The sequence below is a fragment of the Leptonychotes weddellii genome, chromosome 1 (assembly GCF_054177405.1).
Source record: "Leptonychotes weddellii isolate Sample4059 chromosome 1, ASM5417740v2, whole genome shotgun sequence".
Taxonomy (NCBI): Eukaryota; Metazoa; Chordata; class Mammalia; order Carnivora; family Phocidae; genus Leptonychotes; species Leptonychotes weddellii.
This window is the reverse complement of record NC_138369.1, coordinates 85,034,447-85,050,144: the sequence shown is the minus strand read 5'-3', so window position 1 is coordinate 85,050,144 and position 15,698 is coordinate 85,034,447. Positions and strand designations below refer to the sequence as shown.

General features: G+C 42.3%; 1 protein-coding gene across 1 annotated transcript in view; it reads left to right on the top strand.

The window, feature by feature from the left end:
* Positions 1-1,671: 1,671 nt before the first annotated feature.
* Positions 1,672-15,698, top strand: part of PCOLCE2 (procollagen C-endopeptidase enhancer 2) — a 68,519-nt gene continuing 54,492 nt past the window's right edge. The window contains exons 1-2 of the mRNA XM_081827436.1: positions 1,672-1,994; positions 3,215-3,323. Of these exons, the coding sequence (XP_081683562.1) occupies positions 1,912-1,994; positions 3,215-3,323 (192 nt within the window). The 5' untranslated portion in view covers positions 1,672-1,911. The remainder of the gene's footprint in view (positions 1,995-3,214; positions 3,324-15,698) is intronic.

Genomic DNA, 15,698 nt, shown 5'->3' with positions numbered 1-15,698 from the left:
AGCCTGGTGATGGGTATTAAAGAGGGCACGTTCTGCATGGAGCACCGGGTGTTATACGCCAACAATGAATCATGGAACCCTACATCAAAAACTAATGATGTAATGTATGGTGATTAACATAACATAATAAAAAAAAAAGTTGTAGTTCTTGGTCTTTTTTTTCCTTCATTTTTTCAAAAATAGCAAGATAATCTAAACCCCACAGGGAAATTCTGGTTCCTACTATTGGCTCCTGGGTTCCCCCACTATTAAAAGACAGATTATTCCCTGTAGCTAGTTTTTACTTATTTTCTTGCTAGGAGTGTTTACATTCTTAACATTGGAAGCACATTATTAGAAATGAAATCTTGACAAGAACTATTTTAATGTTTTTTTGTTTTTTGTTTTTTTGGTGTGATGTGTTTTTGTTGTTGTTTTGGTTAGAAAGGTGAAACTAATTTAGAGGGAACAGCACAGACAGAGGCATCTAGATTCAGCTCTATCCCTTTTGTGGTGGTGTGGTTGTTGAATATCTCAATGAATCCATTCTGTTCTTGTTTTTCTTTTATTAACCCCTAGTTACTGGAAAGCACTTAACAAAATAAGAGGCTTAAAATTATTTTTCTCTAATTAAATAAAGGAAAGTCTTGGTTCCACAAGGCTGGAATTGTTCTTCTTAGAAAAACAAATTCTCTGTGAATCTTAACTCATCAATGTTACAGAAAGAAATTGTTGGAAAAGATCTTTTAAGAACAGAGATGCCAGCAAAGAAACACCATTTTTAGAATAGAACATGATGAGATCTGATGATCTGGGTTCTGTCTTCATTATCTGACATAGTTAATGACAATGCACTCACAAATCGCTTGGCTGAAAATACGATTTTTTTTTTTTAAGATTTTATTTATTTATTTGAGAGAGAGAGAATGAGAGACAGAGAGCATGAGAGGGAGGAAGGTCAGAGGGAGAAGCAGACTCCCTGCCGAGCAGGGAGCCCGATGCGGGACTCGATCCCGGGACTCCAGGATCATGACCTGAGCCGAAGGCAGTCGCTTAACCAACTGAGCCACCCAGACGCCCTGAAAATACGATTTTAAATCCCTGCACAGAAAACTGTCTCCGTATTCTCATACACCAGTAAAAACAGAGAAGAATCTATTGAGGGAGTGTTTATAAGTAAAAAGATAAGAGCAGGAGTTAAAATATAACTCCCTTCTGCTTTCCCCTTTTCTTGCCTTAGATCTGTGTGTTAGAAGGCGACAGAAATAAAGAGGGAACCCCAGGTGTCCAGCAACCACCAAGCGCTAACACGTTGTTTTGTTTTGTTTTGTTTTGTTTTAAAGCAACTAAGGAAAAACACTCCCCAAAGCAAGCCACGACTCCCTCTCTGTGAATCGTCTGTGGATCCCTAAGTCAGGTCCGGTTTGGGTACCACTCGTTAGGGGTTCCCCTCCTCTCCTCCCCACAGGCCCCGCGGTCGGGATGTGACAGGGGCTGTGTGTCCCGGGGTGCCAGGGAGGAGACGCCCGCCCGCCCCAGGAGGGGAGGCGGCTCTGGCCTCGGAGCCGCCCCCTCCCGCCGCCGGAGAACAAACGGGATATTCAGCAGTGGCCTGTGGCTGCCAGAGCAACTCCTCTGGGGAAATTAAGCGTCAAGTCAGCCAGCACCGTAATCGCCTTTAAAAGGGCCCCACCCGCCTGCTGCGCACAGCCGGATACCTGGGCTGCCCCGCGGCTGCGTGCGTGCGTGCGTGTGAGAGAGAGAGGAGAGAGAGAGAGAGAGGGCGGGGAAGCGAGCTGGGGTGTGTGCGGCGTGCGAGCCAGTGTTTCTGCCCGTGTGTGCCGGAGGGTGAGCCTGGCGGGGGGTGCGACCCGGTGTGTGTACCGGCGGGCGCGCCGGGGTGGGAGCGAGCCGCGCGCGTCTACACCGGCCATGAGGGGCGCGGGCGCCTGGGCCGCGCTCTGCCTGCTGCTGGCCGCGGCCGCGCAGCTCTCGCGGCAGCAGCCCCCGGAGAGGTAACGCGACCCCCGCCCGGGCTCCCTCTCTCCCCGCCTCCCTCCCGCTCTCCTGCAGCCTCGCCCGCGGTTTTCCTCCAGCCGCGTCGGGGCGCCCGGGGACGCAGCGCGCCACCCCGCGCTCACCGGGGCTCCGGCGTCCGCTGCCCCCGCGCGGGCTGCCCCCAGCTCGGCCTGCCCGGGGCCCCCGCCGCTGGCCGCACCACCACGTGGCGGGGGCTGAAGCTGACCGGCGCCTCCTCCCCCCCTCCCCCCGTGCTTCTGCGGGCGGAGGGAGGCACGAGGGCCCAAATCTGTGGACTTTGCTTCTTAGTTGTTTTTCCCCGCCGGGACGCTTGGCCCAGAGACGGAAAGCCTAGGGGAAAACCCGAGTCGCGCGGCGCGCAGGGAGCCGCTCCCAGAAAGTTAACTCTTCGCCAGCCTCCGCCAGAGCTGCCAGACCGCCCAGGACCTGGGCTGGGGGGCCCGCCCCGTGGCCACCTTCGGCATCTCCTCTTCCACCTCCATCACCAGCAACCTCCCTTTATAAATGAGGGGCTCTGCCCATGGTCAATGACTTTCAGAAAAGGGGAGGAGAAGTAGGCATCTCTCTACATCTAGGAAATGAAAACTTTCTTGTATTAATCAATTGCTTGTCTGTCTTTAAAACCATGTACCTCACCTAGCTCTCACCTTCTCTCACTCACCTCCACTCCCCAGTTAAATTTTCTATTTACCATTTTCCTATAAGCTCTTACCACTACGTGGAGCATTTGATTGCTTATGGATGGATGGATAAATAGATGTTGTGTTATTAGGATAGAGATAGATGGCAACCGGACTGAATGTTTTATCGGACTGTAATTATTCTAAGAGCTAGCAAGTATTTCAAATCCCTTATATGGTGCAGACATTTATTAATCAATATTAACTTTATCCATATTAAGAAGCTACAACCTTGGGCGCCTGGGTGGCTGAGTTGGTTAAGCGACTGCCTTCGGCTCAGGTCATGATCCTGGAGTCCCGGGATCGAGTCCCGCATCGGGCTCCCTGCTCGCAGGGAGTCTGCTTCTCCCTCTGACCCTCCTCCCTCTCGTGCTCTCTGTATCTCATTCTCTCTGTCTCAAATAAATAAATAAAATCTTTAAAAAAAAAAAAAAAAGAAGCTACAACCTTTCTGAGGTTGACATTAGATTGTTAGACCCAGTTTCCAATTAAGTTTCCTTCTTTTATTTTCCCAGACCTGTTTTCACATGTGGCGGCATTCTTACTGGAGAGTCTGGATTTATTGGCAGCGAAGGTTTCCCTGGAGTGTATCCTCCAAATAGCAAATGTACTTGGAAAATCACAGTAAGCATTTTTTTTAAGGGTATTCTCCTGGAAGTGGGTATTGGAAACAGTGGAAGGTTGCTGCATTTTTCCTCTGGTGTCAGGATTTGGGTAGGGGGCAAGTGCCCGAATAGTGAAATGTTGGATTTGCCTCAACTATTTGGGCGATTTTTATTAATAGAACTAGTGGTGTCCTGCATTAGTGATTAGAAAGGGCACAAGATAACAGTTGAAGGAATAAATTCTTAAAGCAGATGTGTTTCTGAAAACCCATCCTGATTCAGTTGAGTTTCATGGATTCAAAATTAAGGCTGTTTTCAAAAGCTTGTTGTAATGACTTAGAATCCATTTGTTACCTGTGCCTTGCACAAATGTCTCCCAGTGGGGAATAGAATTTCAAAGGTAATGCTCATCACTAAGTACTTTATACCCACTATGGGTAAAAGGGAAGAGAAAAAGGGGAAAAAAAAAAATCGCACTTAATGTCCCTGACTTAAAACCACCACTAGAGGCAATCTGTGAATAGAGAATAATAATAATTGTGTGGTAGGGAGGGAAAGTCTAAATATCAAACAAAGGCTAATAAAATGCCCATGCTGCTTAGTAATGACATAGGTTATGCTGAGTCAAGAAGTCAGATTTCCAAACAGCCATCTGAAAAAAGGAGTGTAGATTTAGAATCAGCTAGATTGAGTCATCTTTCCAGTCAGTATGATAGTGAGTCTTCTGCATTTTTTCATTGTTGGGAAGTTATTTGGGAATTGAACACATTGGTTTACTGAGAGCTTTATTCAGTCAGATTGTGCTACCCACTGATTATAATTTTTAAAAGTAGCTACCTTTCGCTGAACACTTACTGTGTACTAGACACTGCACCAAGTAGTTAACAAGCATAAACTCACCGAAACCTTGAAATCACTCTGAGAAAGTGACTATTCTATCCCCATTTTATAGATGGGGAAGCTGAGGCCTAGAACAATTACGTAAATTGACTTGATCAGACGTTTGGTAAGACCAACTTTATGTAAAGTGAAACCTGTTTTGCAGTGAGGCATTCCCATCGACAGGCAAATTTGAGGGGTCCCGCTCCTTAATATAAAGCTTGGCTCCTGTATGTTTGATACTTGCCTATAAAATATTGACTATCTGATAAACTGGTACAGATTTCATTGTGCTATTGCAACACCTGGGGCCAGGGAGAATAAGTCATAAAAAATAGCTTTGACATATTGGTATTAGCATAAATGTGAAATAAGGCTTCGAAATAAACATGTAACTTGGTTTTCATATTATAGTTGTGTTTCAATAGTAATTTAATGGCTTTAAGTTATAAATGGTCCAAGGAAGTTAATGACTGAGAGGCATCATGTACCTAACAAGTAGAAATTCATGGTTGGCCGTATATTTAGGGTATTATGGGAATTGTTGGTGTGGCATCAAACTTTGATGGGTGAAGGGTGTCCAGTGAAAGTTTTCCTTGATAAAGGAGTGGTATGTGTCAGGAGAGGCCTGACTGACTACCATATTCTTATGTGGGGGGAAGGGAAGTATAATGGATGTTCTATTTGGATGCAATACAAGGGTAAGGCATATGGGCTCAGCAGTCAGACTTCCCTGGATTCACATTCTCATTCTATCACTCATAAACTGTGTGACCAGGATTCATCTTTTTTAAACCTCAGGACTGTTGTGAAGATAAAATGAGTTAGTACATGTAAAGCCCCTTGGCTCGGTGTTGGGGTTGTAGTAAGTACTTAATAAATGTTAGCCATCACCATTATCATTTTCATTATCCTCATTATTGTTGGTATTGACTTCTCAATCCTTCAGACCCTTGGTCGAAATGGCAGATCACTGCTACCCCCTTCCTCACTGGCTAAGCTGGGCTTGGCATCAGCTCAAAACAACTCAGACTTTTATGGAACAATCTACTTTGTCATCTGTATCTAGGAAGAATTATTTCTGTGTTGGGTTCTCCTATAATCTTGCTGAAGAGATTCTTTGTGAGTCAGAACTAGGTCGGCTTCCAGGAACAGAGACCCAAAACAACAAGGGCTCTAACAGAAGTTTGGTTCTCTCTCACATAAGAGAATCTAGAGGTAGGCAATCCAGGATTGGTGTGGCAGCTTCAAGCCATTAGGTACTCTGTATCTTTGTCTCCCCGTGCTTTGCCATACTCAGATGTGTGGTGGAGTTCCAGCCATCATGCTTACATTTCAGCCAACAAAAAGGAAGAAAAGAAGAGTGTATGTCCTCCCTTTAAGGACATTGTGCTTGATTACATGCACCTCGCTGCTTACATTTCATTGGCTAGTTCTTAGTTACGCGGCCACTTCTTGCTGCAGGAAATCTGAGAAAGGAAGGCTTCATTTCAGGTGTCCATGTGCTCTGCTAAAACCCAAAAGTCTTCTTTTGAGTAAAAGTTTTCTATCACCTGTGGAAAGAAGGGAAAACAGGCGGATGACAAGCAGTCTCTGTGACATATTTATTTGTGGTTTTCTCAGGCTGCCTAAAGTGATGTTCATGAAGTTGAGTAACAAATAGCAGCCTTTTTGGAAAAGAAAAAATATTTTTTCTTTTTTTAGAAAGTATAGGTAATGTAGAAGAAAGAACTACACAATTTGCTTTTCTAGTTAAAAGCTTAATAGTTTTCACTCTTAGCCAGTTGAGTTTATTCTGTTCCAAGGGGCTGTGCCTTTTATGTTTGCATGAGTAGCCACCAAGAACTTCCAGAGAAGGCCAGCAAGTCCTCCTCATTATAATTACTGCCTCTGCTATTCACAAAGGCCATGGGTGCTCTCAAGGTCTTAGTTTTGTTTTTTTTTGTTTTTTTTAAAGATTTTATTTATTTATTTGAGACAGAGAGAATGAGAGGGAGGAGGGTCAGAGGGAGAAGCAGACTCCCTGCCGAGCAGGGAGCCCGATGCGGCACTCGATCCCGGGACTCCAGGATCATGACCTGAGCCAAAGGCAGTCGCTTAACCAACTGAGCCACCCAGGCGCCCTCTCAAGGTCTTAGTTTGACAACATTTTTATTTCTTTGTATTTCATAGGGAATAGCACTAACGTATTTGTAAAAGTCATCTTCATTCTTCTTCACGGTCCTCTGGTCTGTCAGAGTAACAGAAGGGAACTCCCCAGCTCCCATAGATCCTTGGGGACATAAAAAGAGGAGAAGTGTGGTAGCCCTAAAGCTGGTGGCCCATTCAACAAATGTGTTTTGAGTTCTGGGTGCTATTTGGGTTATAGTAGCAAACTGAAGGCAGCCAAACTCCTTACCCTCATGCAGCTAGCATTCTAGGTTGGAGAGATAGGCGATTAATGTTTAAATAAACAAAAAAGAAAATATGAAGTAGTGGTAAATGCATTATGAAAATAAAATAGATACTACTTCACTTCCATTAGGATGGCTATTATAAAAAAAAAATAGAAAATAACAAGTGTTGGCAAGATGTGGAGAAATTGGACCCCTTGTGTATTGGTGGTGGGAATGTAAAATGATGCAGCCTGCTGTGGAAAATATTTCTCAAGAAATTGAACATAAAGCAGAATCAGACCTATACATACAGAGAACAAATTGATATTTTCCAGAGGGGAGGGAAGTGGGGGATGGGCAAAATGGGTGAAGGGGAGTGGGAGATACAGACTTCTAGTTATGGAATGTGTAAGTCATGGGGATGAAAGTACAGCACAGAGAATATAGTCAATGGTATTGTAATAGTGTTGTATGGTGACAGATGGTAGCTGCATAGCATGATGTATAGAGTTGTCCAGTCACTATGTTGTGCACCTGAAAGTAATGTAACCTTGTATGTCAACTATAATTCAATAAAAAAGAAAAAGAAATTGAACATAGAATTACCATATTATCCAGCAATTCCACTTCTGGGTATATACCCCAAAGAAGTGAAAGCAGGGACTCGAGCGGATATTTATACATCCGTGTTCATGGCAGCATTATTTACAGTAGCCAAATAAACAAAACGTGGTATATACATACAAAGGAACATTATTCAGCCTTAAAAAGTAAGGGAATTCTGGGACACCTGAGTGGTTCAGTCGGTTGGGAGTCTGCCTTTGGCTCGGGTCATGATCTCACGGTCCTGGGTTGGATCCCCGCATCGTCGGGCTCCCTTCTCAGCGGGGAGTCTGCTGCTTCTTCTCCCTCTGGCCCTCCTCTGCTTATTCTTTCTCTCTCAAATAAATAAATAAAATCTTTAGAAAAAAAAAAAGTAAGGGAATTCTGACACATGCTCCAGTATGATGAACCGTGAAGACATTGTGCTGAGTGAAATAAACCATCACAAAAGAACAAATAGTGCATGATTCTATTTATATGAGGCACCTAGTGTAGTCAAATTCATAGAGACAGAAAGTAGAATGATGGTTGCCAGGGGCTGGGGGATGGGGAGTTAGTATTTAATGGGTAGAGAGTTTCACTATGGGAAGATGAAGAAGTTCGGAGATGGATGGTGGTGGTGACTGTTGCACAACGATGTGCAAAGGTCATTCTGGCTGCTCTCTAGAGGATGAGTTGTGGGGAGTTAAGAATGGAACAGGGAGACCAATTAGGAAGCTAATGTGGCATCGAGGAGAGAGAAGACGGTGGATTGGACAAGGCCGGTAACAAAGGAGATGAAGAAACATGGAATCTTTTGCCCAAAGCAGTTCTCTCAGCAGTTCTGAGTGCAGTTAGGATGTAGTGGCACCAGCCAAGAGGCTGGATACACCAGGCTTCGGATCCTTGCTTGGTAGCTGCTCCAGATGGGGCTGAGCTCTGGTGTGGCCTCATCCAAGACCGTCTATTAACAGCTTTCCCAAAGCGGAGGATCCAGTCCATTTTCCTACTCCTGCAGTTAGTAAACCAAGAATAGAGTTTCTACTGGGTGATTCAATATCACTTTTATTAAACATCACAGAGATGCGTCGGGGCTCCTGGGTGGCTCAGTCGGTTAAGTGTCTGCCTTCAGCTCAGGTCACGGTCTCAGGGTCCTGGGATCAAGCCCCGCTTTGGACTCTCTGCCCAGTGGGGAGTCTGCTTCTCCCTCTCCCTCTACCCCTCCCCTCTTGCACTCCCCCCACTAAATAAACAAATAAAATGTTTTGATAAAAAAGAGATCACAGAGGTGCCTCAAAATGGGAGTCTCAGAGTGGCCCTAAAATTTGAGTTCCTGTAGTTGGCAAGAAATATTCTGCCTCTCATTCCTTCCCTGCCTCTTATTCCATTCTTCCAGATTAGAGATGTGTTCCAAGCAAGGTGGCTTTCCTCACCAAATGGTTTTCCTTGAGCTGTCAGTAGGAGACCGAGAGTCTAATGTTAGTATCTGCATGCTTTGAGAAAGTTGAGCGCTAGTCGTCACAGCCAAACTTCCTAGCCAATTGTAATGGACTTTCTGGTATGGAAATACAGCCTATAGATTGGAAATTTATATTTGTTCTTAAATTATAGTACTTTAAAATTTTCATAGCTATTTCTTGGACAGCTGCACTGTCTCATACACTATCTACATTGGCTACTTAATTGACTAAATTACAGATTCAGTGTCTCAGTCACATTAGCCATATTTCAAGTGCTCAGTAGCCACATGTAGATAGTGGCTATCATATTGGACAGTATATAATATGAATATTTCCATCAACACAAAAAGTTCCTTTGGGCAGTGCTGTTCCAGAGAACTTTTGAGGTTCATTTTACTCATGTAAGGATATGATGAGGACATGGTGCTCCATGCTGCTTAGTTGTACTTCTGCTTTGCAAGTGGGGAAGCTGACCCTTGTTCTGTGTGGTGTTGAAATTGTGACTGGAACTCAAGCCTCTTGACTCAGCTTTGTCCTTCTGGGTACAAGTCTTGGTGACCTCAACTAGTCTTGGGTTTTACTAATTAATTTTGCTATGAAAAAAACACTTTGCTGAATATATTCTCAAAAATGTATGGTTAGAGATTAAAACAGAGAATTTGAGGGTGAAGAAATTGTTAAATATTTTGTAATCCGTGATGAGGTTGAAGGTTTCTTAGTTTCCTATGAGAGTTGATTTTCGGAACTGGAATTTAAGGGGCGTCTGTATAAAAAACCTCCTTGACATGGATGGTGGGGGCAGGAGTTAAGTATGATTTGAGAGCTAAGGTATGTATAATCCTTTGGAAAACAGTAGTTGATCTAAGCAGGTTTGGAAGGACAGCAGGACTGGGTTGAGACAAAGGTCACCTGAATTGATTTAAGGATGAGAACCAGTAACTCCAGCTGTACCAAGCCCTGCAACAAGAAATGAACCTCCAAGTATTGACATAACACCCACCATCCAGACCTCTATCACAGTGGTCCTCCTTCTAGGTACATGTGTGTCCAATGGGACAAGGCTCTGCAGGAGACAGTAGATCTCTGAGATCCCTAAATGAAGGAGGAGAGAGTGGACCATCGTGAACAAGAACAGAGCCAGTATGATGTAGTTCACTGCTGTGTTGCCAAGACAGATTCATGAAGAGCCCACCAGGTATGGTGCCAGGAGCTGGAGATACACAGATGAATGTGTAGGACATGTGAACTTGGGGAGCTGCCTGGGAAGATGTGTTCCGCCCAGGCTCTGAGTGGCAGTGAGGTAAAGCTCAACAGGCACCTTGCCTTCTTGGCTCCACAGGCATCCCTGACACAGAGATCTCCATTCCATTAATGGTGTCGTTATAAATTCATTGCAAACATAGCAAATCACCAGCACCTTTTCTGTTCCTTGGTCTTTTCATCCATAACTTGTTCATTTTATAATACCATGGTAGAATTACAGATTCATATTGATGGTTTGACACAATTTTTGAATGTAAAATATAGGCATTAGTAGCAAAATAATATCTTCTGAAAGCAACTATTCAGAGTTTGACTTGGGCTACCTATGTTATGGCTGATTAAGTGGAACCAGCTGAATCTTTGTTTATAGCAACTAAACAAATTAGAAGAAACTGGAAGCCTAGAACTTTCTGGGAAATCTCCTTGAATAGGTACATAGGAATTGTTATTTTAAATCAAAATTAAAACTAAATGTCACATCTGAATGTGTTGGGCAGTTGCTGTCATTAACAGAAACAGTTGTTATGTAGATAAAGGTGAAGATGATATTGTGCTTGATTTAAAGCTGGGCATGATTTATAAAAAGTTTTTTTTTTTGGAAGATTTTATTTATTTATTTGACAGAGACACGGCAAGAGAGGGAATACAAGCAGGGGGAGTGGGAGAGGGAGAAGCAGGCTCTGCACTGAGCAGGGAACCTGATGCAGGACTCGATCCCAGGACCCTGGGATCATGACCTGAGCCGAAGGCAGACGCTTAACAACTGAGCCACCCAAGTGCCCCTACAAAAATTTTTTAAAATGAGATACTTCATTTATGTTGCCCTGTTGTTACAGATCATTATTGAATTACAAAGTATTTATTATTTATATCTCTTCTTTATTCCCCCCCCCAAATTTAAAGGTATTGAAATTAGAGAGGCAATTATTGAAGGTTTCAGTTATTATTTTCAGTAGAAATCTGGCTTGAGAAAAATCAGCAAACATTTGAGGAATTTAAAATTTGGCATGAGAGTTTCTTTTAACTCTGAACTAAATAATGTGGGAGGGTCAGAAAGTCACAGATCTTTGCCAGAAATGCGAGAACAATTATAGCAATGAATAGACTCACTCCCATTTAAACTGGAAGTGTGTGGCAAAATTTTCTTTAGCTAATTCATGCAGAAGATAAAAAAGCATAAATTATCACATGTTGAAGATCTTTGGGCTCCCAGGTAATGCATGTACTAACATTTTGATAACTATTTTTTCCTATTGAGCTGGAATTAAATATACTAGTTATTATATAGATTGTAGATATAAAATAATAATGTGTGGTTTTCAGCATACCTTCAAATATATTGTATCATTTTATTTCATTCCCATCCAATTCCGTGATGTCAGTGGGATACATATCAGGATGCCCATTTTACAAGTAGGGAAACTGAGGTCTAAAGAACTCCTAATATTGTCATTCCTGCAAAGATTTGAAAAGACTAGAGAATTCTTTGACCCATTGATACAAAGGCACTGTTACAGGCTTATTGAGCAAATAAATGACAATTCACTCAATGTTTATTGAGTATCTACTATTAGCTAAGCATTGGGTTGGGCCCAGAGGGTAAAAAGAAAAGGCATAGTTTCTGTCCGCAAGGAGTTTATAATCTGGTATGGAGTAGTTAGACAAGAAAACCAGTAGCAGTTATGTATGTAAATGACTGTGATGCTCACTGCAAGTCATAAGTATTGATCATGTGGAATGAGTCTTAGTTACATTTTTAATTATTGAAGTTTTTATATTAAGTAAATGAAAATAATTATTGCCTCATGCAAAGAGTAAAAGATGTTATGACCCATTTTACATCTGTGCTACTCTTAAGACTTGAGAAATTGTTACTGTGTCCTTTGTTTGACATTCTAGGGCCGTTTTATGGCACCTGCCTTGATATTTCCAAATATGAGAATAAACAATTATATAAGGGCATTCCTGTACCATTGCCTTGGGGGTAATTGTGTCACTAATGTATGTGACAGTCATCATACTGAAATCCATCCTCCAAAAGCCTGATTAAGTTTAAATGGCATTCACATTTAAAGAAATGATACATTAAAAATGTGGTGGGGGGTGCCTGAGTGGCTCAGTCGGTTAAGCGTCTGCCTTCGGCTCGGGTCATGATCCCAGGGTCCTGGGATCGAGCCCCGCGTCGGCCTCCCTGCTCGGCGGGAGGCCTGCTTCTCCCTCTCCCACTGCCCCTGCTTGTGTTCCCTCTCTCTCTGTGTCTCTCTCTGTCAAATAAATAAATAAAATCTTAAAAAAAAAAAAAATGTGGTGGGGATATAGATTTTCCCAAAAACTTTCATATGGCTTCATGAGAAGAAAGACAGCAGTGGTGGGGCATGGGGTTGTGTGAAAATTGAAACAAATAATGATATTCTACTAAGATCAGTGCTAGGTATATAATTTGAGAAAACAAATAGTGGATTTAGACAGGAACTCAACGTTTAAGTCACTTAATTATACCTAAGGGTATAGCGAGGGGTTCTAAAATTACTGTAACTATTATTTCCCTGGCATAACCACAGCAGGACAGATAGGGGAATGGAATTTTGGCTTTAAACACATATTTCCTGGCTTTAAACTACATGTAGGATTTAGAATTTTATAGAGACTTAAATTCCGATCTTAACTATGAGGTTTTTTTTAAACATACATATACATTTGTTGGACTAGACTTGGTTATTTCAGCTGCCTTGAATAGTAATTTAACCCCATGCTTGACTTAATATTATTTACATCTGACTCCTTAGTCAAGATGGGGATAATTAGCAGAATGTATGCATGCCCAAGCTTGAGGACCCTATGAATGGGGAGAAAGCACTAGAGCTGTTTTCTGTTTGTTTTTTTAATTGAGTATAATTCAGATACTTTGTGATTCTTAGGGCACTTAAACTGTCCCAATTAGGTTTCAGTTGATAAGACACTGGAAGAATTAAATAAAACCTGTTCCTTTCTCCCTTAAGTCCTCCTGGGAAGCAGGGAGAATACAAATCCTAACTAAATAAGCAAGTAGGTGACATTTTCCCATTGGGGCCTCAGTCCAGTTTTTTAAAACTTGTTTAGTTTTCTTCTTGTTTTTTAAGGACCTCTGTTGCTTGTTTTTGTTTTGTTTTTCTTGGTTCTTTCACATGAAAATCAAATACATTTTTATTGATTGAAAACCTAATGTTTTATAAATGCTCTTATTTGTACTGCCTGTGTTTTTTGTGCAGGGGTGAAGCAGAAGCCTTAGAAAGGGCTTAATGAGGAGGGAAGAAAATGAGAAACCAGGAAAACAGCCTTCATGTTTTTCTGAAGAAAATTCTCTTTAATAACATATTAATGATCAAAAAGTCATTCTTTCCTGAAACATCACTTTAATAATGGAGCACCAAAATAACACATTTTAAACCTCTGTGTTAAAAAGCAATATAAATGGAGAAGGCATTTAACAGAGGTAAAACACCCAGAAAAGATTTTAAGGAAAATGTGATTAAAAAGACTGATGGAATTACTTTTATTCCTTGTCCACCTCCAGAGTTCAATTTATGATGTGAAATTATGGGCAAATTAGAATCATTCCATAAATTTGCAGATTCCTTAAAATCTATCATGTATTGACAATACAGAGAGAGAGAGAATTCTCATTTGTTGGTTGCTCCGTGCTGGAGCCCAGAGAAGCATTTAGGGGGCTCATAATTCGCAAGGTTTCTCTTTTCTCCCCCCCATTCTTCTGCTTAGGTAGGAAAGTGTTCCTGTGAACAGTTGCTGTCCCATGCTCCTGGCACAGTGAAGTTCTATATGTATGGGTTATGGCTTCTTGATTCTACAAAAAATGTAATCACTACCTTCATCTTACATAGTTGCACCTTATAATTTAGCAGTTTTAACAACAGTGGCAGCAGCTCTTTTGGGTATACTTGAATGTCTTACTCTAGGAACTTTGGAGAATAGAAGTGTTTTCTTCAGATATATTATTTGTTAGATCGTGACAGTCAATGTGGCAAGTCTTTGGAAAACCAGTATAAACATCTAAAAATAAATGGAACACCCACAGAGGAGTGGGGAGTTGGAATTAAACCAGCACACGCTCTGCCACTAAATATCACCTCTCTTTCATCACCTTACCCCCAAGACACTCCTGAGCACTGCACATAATAAAATAGTTTCCCAAAATGTGGAGGGAGGTCAGAGATGGGCTGTTCCGTGGATGAGGCTGACAAGAAGGGCGCAGGGAAGCCAGTGGGGGATATTATTGTTGCTTACTGTTCCTAGAAATGAATTGATAGGAGTCTGATTGCTAGACACAGACTTTCTAAAAGCCCTAGGCTACGATTGACCTTCTCTGAAAAAAATCATAATTTATTAATTCATTAAAACCATTTTTAAAGTACCTACCAGAGACCAGGTGCTGGGTTGGGCCCAGAGATGGCCATGAAAAGAAAACCACATCCCTGAATAGGACAGGAGGAGATAAGGAGGCTCTTCCTAGTCAGGGAGATGTCCCTCAGAAGAATGACAGTGACACAGGGTGACAAAGTTCATGGTTAAGGGTTGTAAACGTGACTAGAAGAATGGATATTGGAGAGTCATACTCACATACTGTGGAGCCGTTTACTAGGTATGTGATGCAGTTTCCAGAACTTTCCAAAGTTGGTTATTATGGTCAGACCTGCCTTGTAGGGGTTATGTGAGGATCGAAGGAGATAGTAGATGAAAGGTCCTTGGCTTGGTGCTTGATACAAGCATGCACTCAATAAACTGTGGTGGTAGTGATTATTTTTTTTTAACCTCTCTTCTAGGGCTGTAATAAGGCATAAAAGGGTGGTGTTTGTGTAGAACTTGTCTACAGGCCAATGCATTTCAAGCTGGATGGTAATCCCTTTGGGGCATGGCTAGCTCCCATTGGAAATACCCACTCCTACTCACTATGTCCTTTCTTCATTTAAAATATGATCTTTCATAAGACTTTGTCCATAGAAGTACTTCCAAACCTTCCCTGCTTCTCCTCAAGCCATGTCCCCTCAACCAAATACCTCCCACCCCAGCACCAACCAAGAGTGCCCCTTAACTTTTGAAACTAGGATGTTTAGAAACAGAGAAAGGATTGTCAGTTAAAAATTGAGAATAATTTCCTATCTTTAGAGATAGGGACTTCACTTCACCTCTGGAGCCTCAAATCACCAGAACAGTCCCCGCTAGTCACACAAATAGAGTAATGAATTTATTCACTTATTCCTAACAGGGACACCTCATGATAGAGTGGTTAAGAGTGTGTAATTCCTGGAGTCAGACTGCCTGTGTTCAAATTCCAGCTCCGCTATTGTGGTGTAAGTCCTTAAAGATGACCCCCCAATACCACACCTCCTGGTATTTATGCCTTTTTCTAGTACCCCCAAATATTGAATCTGGGCTGGCCCTATGAAACAAATAGAGTGGGGCAGAAGTGACATGCATGACTTTGGGGCCAGGGCATAAGAAGTCTTAAAGCTTTTGCCTTAGTCTCAAAACATGCACTCTGGGGGAAGCTAGCTACCATGTAAGGACTGTGAGGAAACCCAAGCCAACCATGTAGAGAGACTTCATGATGGGGGGATGGCAGAGAGGGAGAGAGAGAGAGAGGGAAAGAAAAATGCCTAGACAGGACCCAGTTATTCCAGTCTTCCCAGCTGAGGTGCTAGACATGGGCGTAAAGAAGTCATCTTGGACAACCAGTCCAGTTAAGCCTTCAGATGACTTAAGCCCTAACTGATAACTGATGATAATTATAGGAGATAACTCAAGCCAGAAACCACCCAGCTGAGGCTGGTAAACTCACAG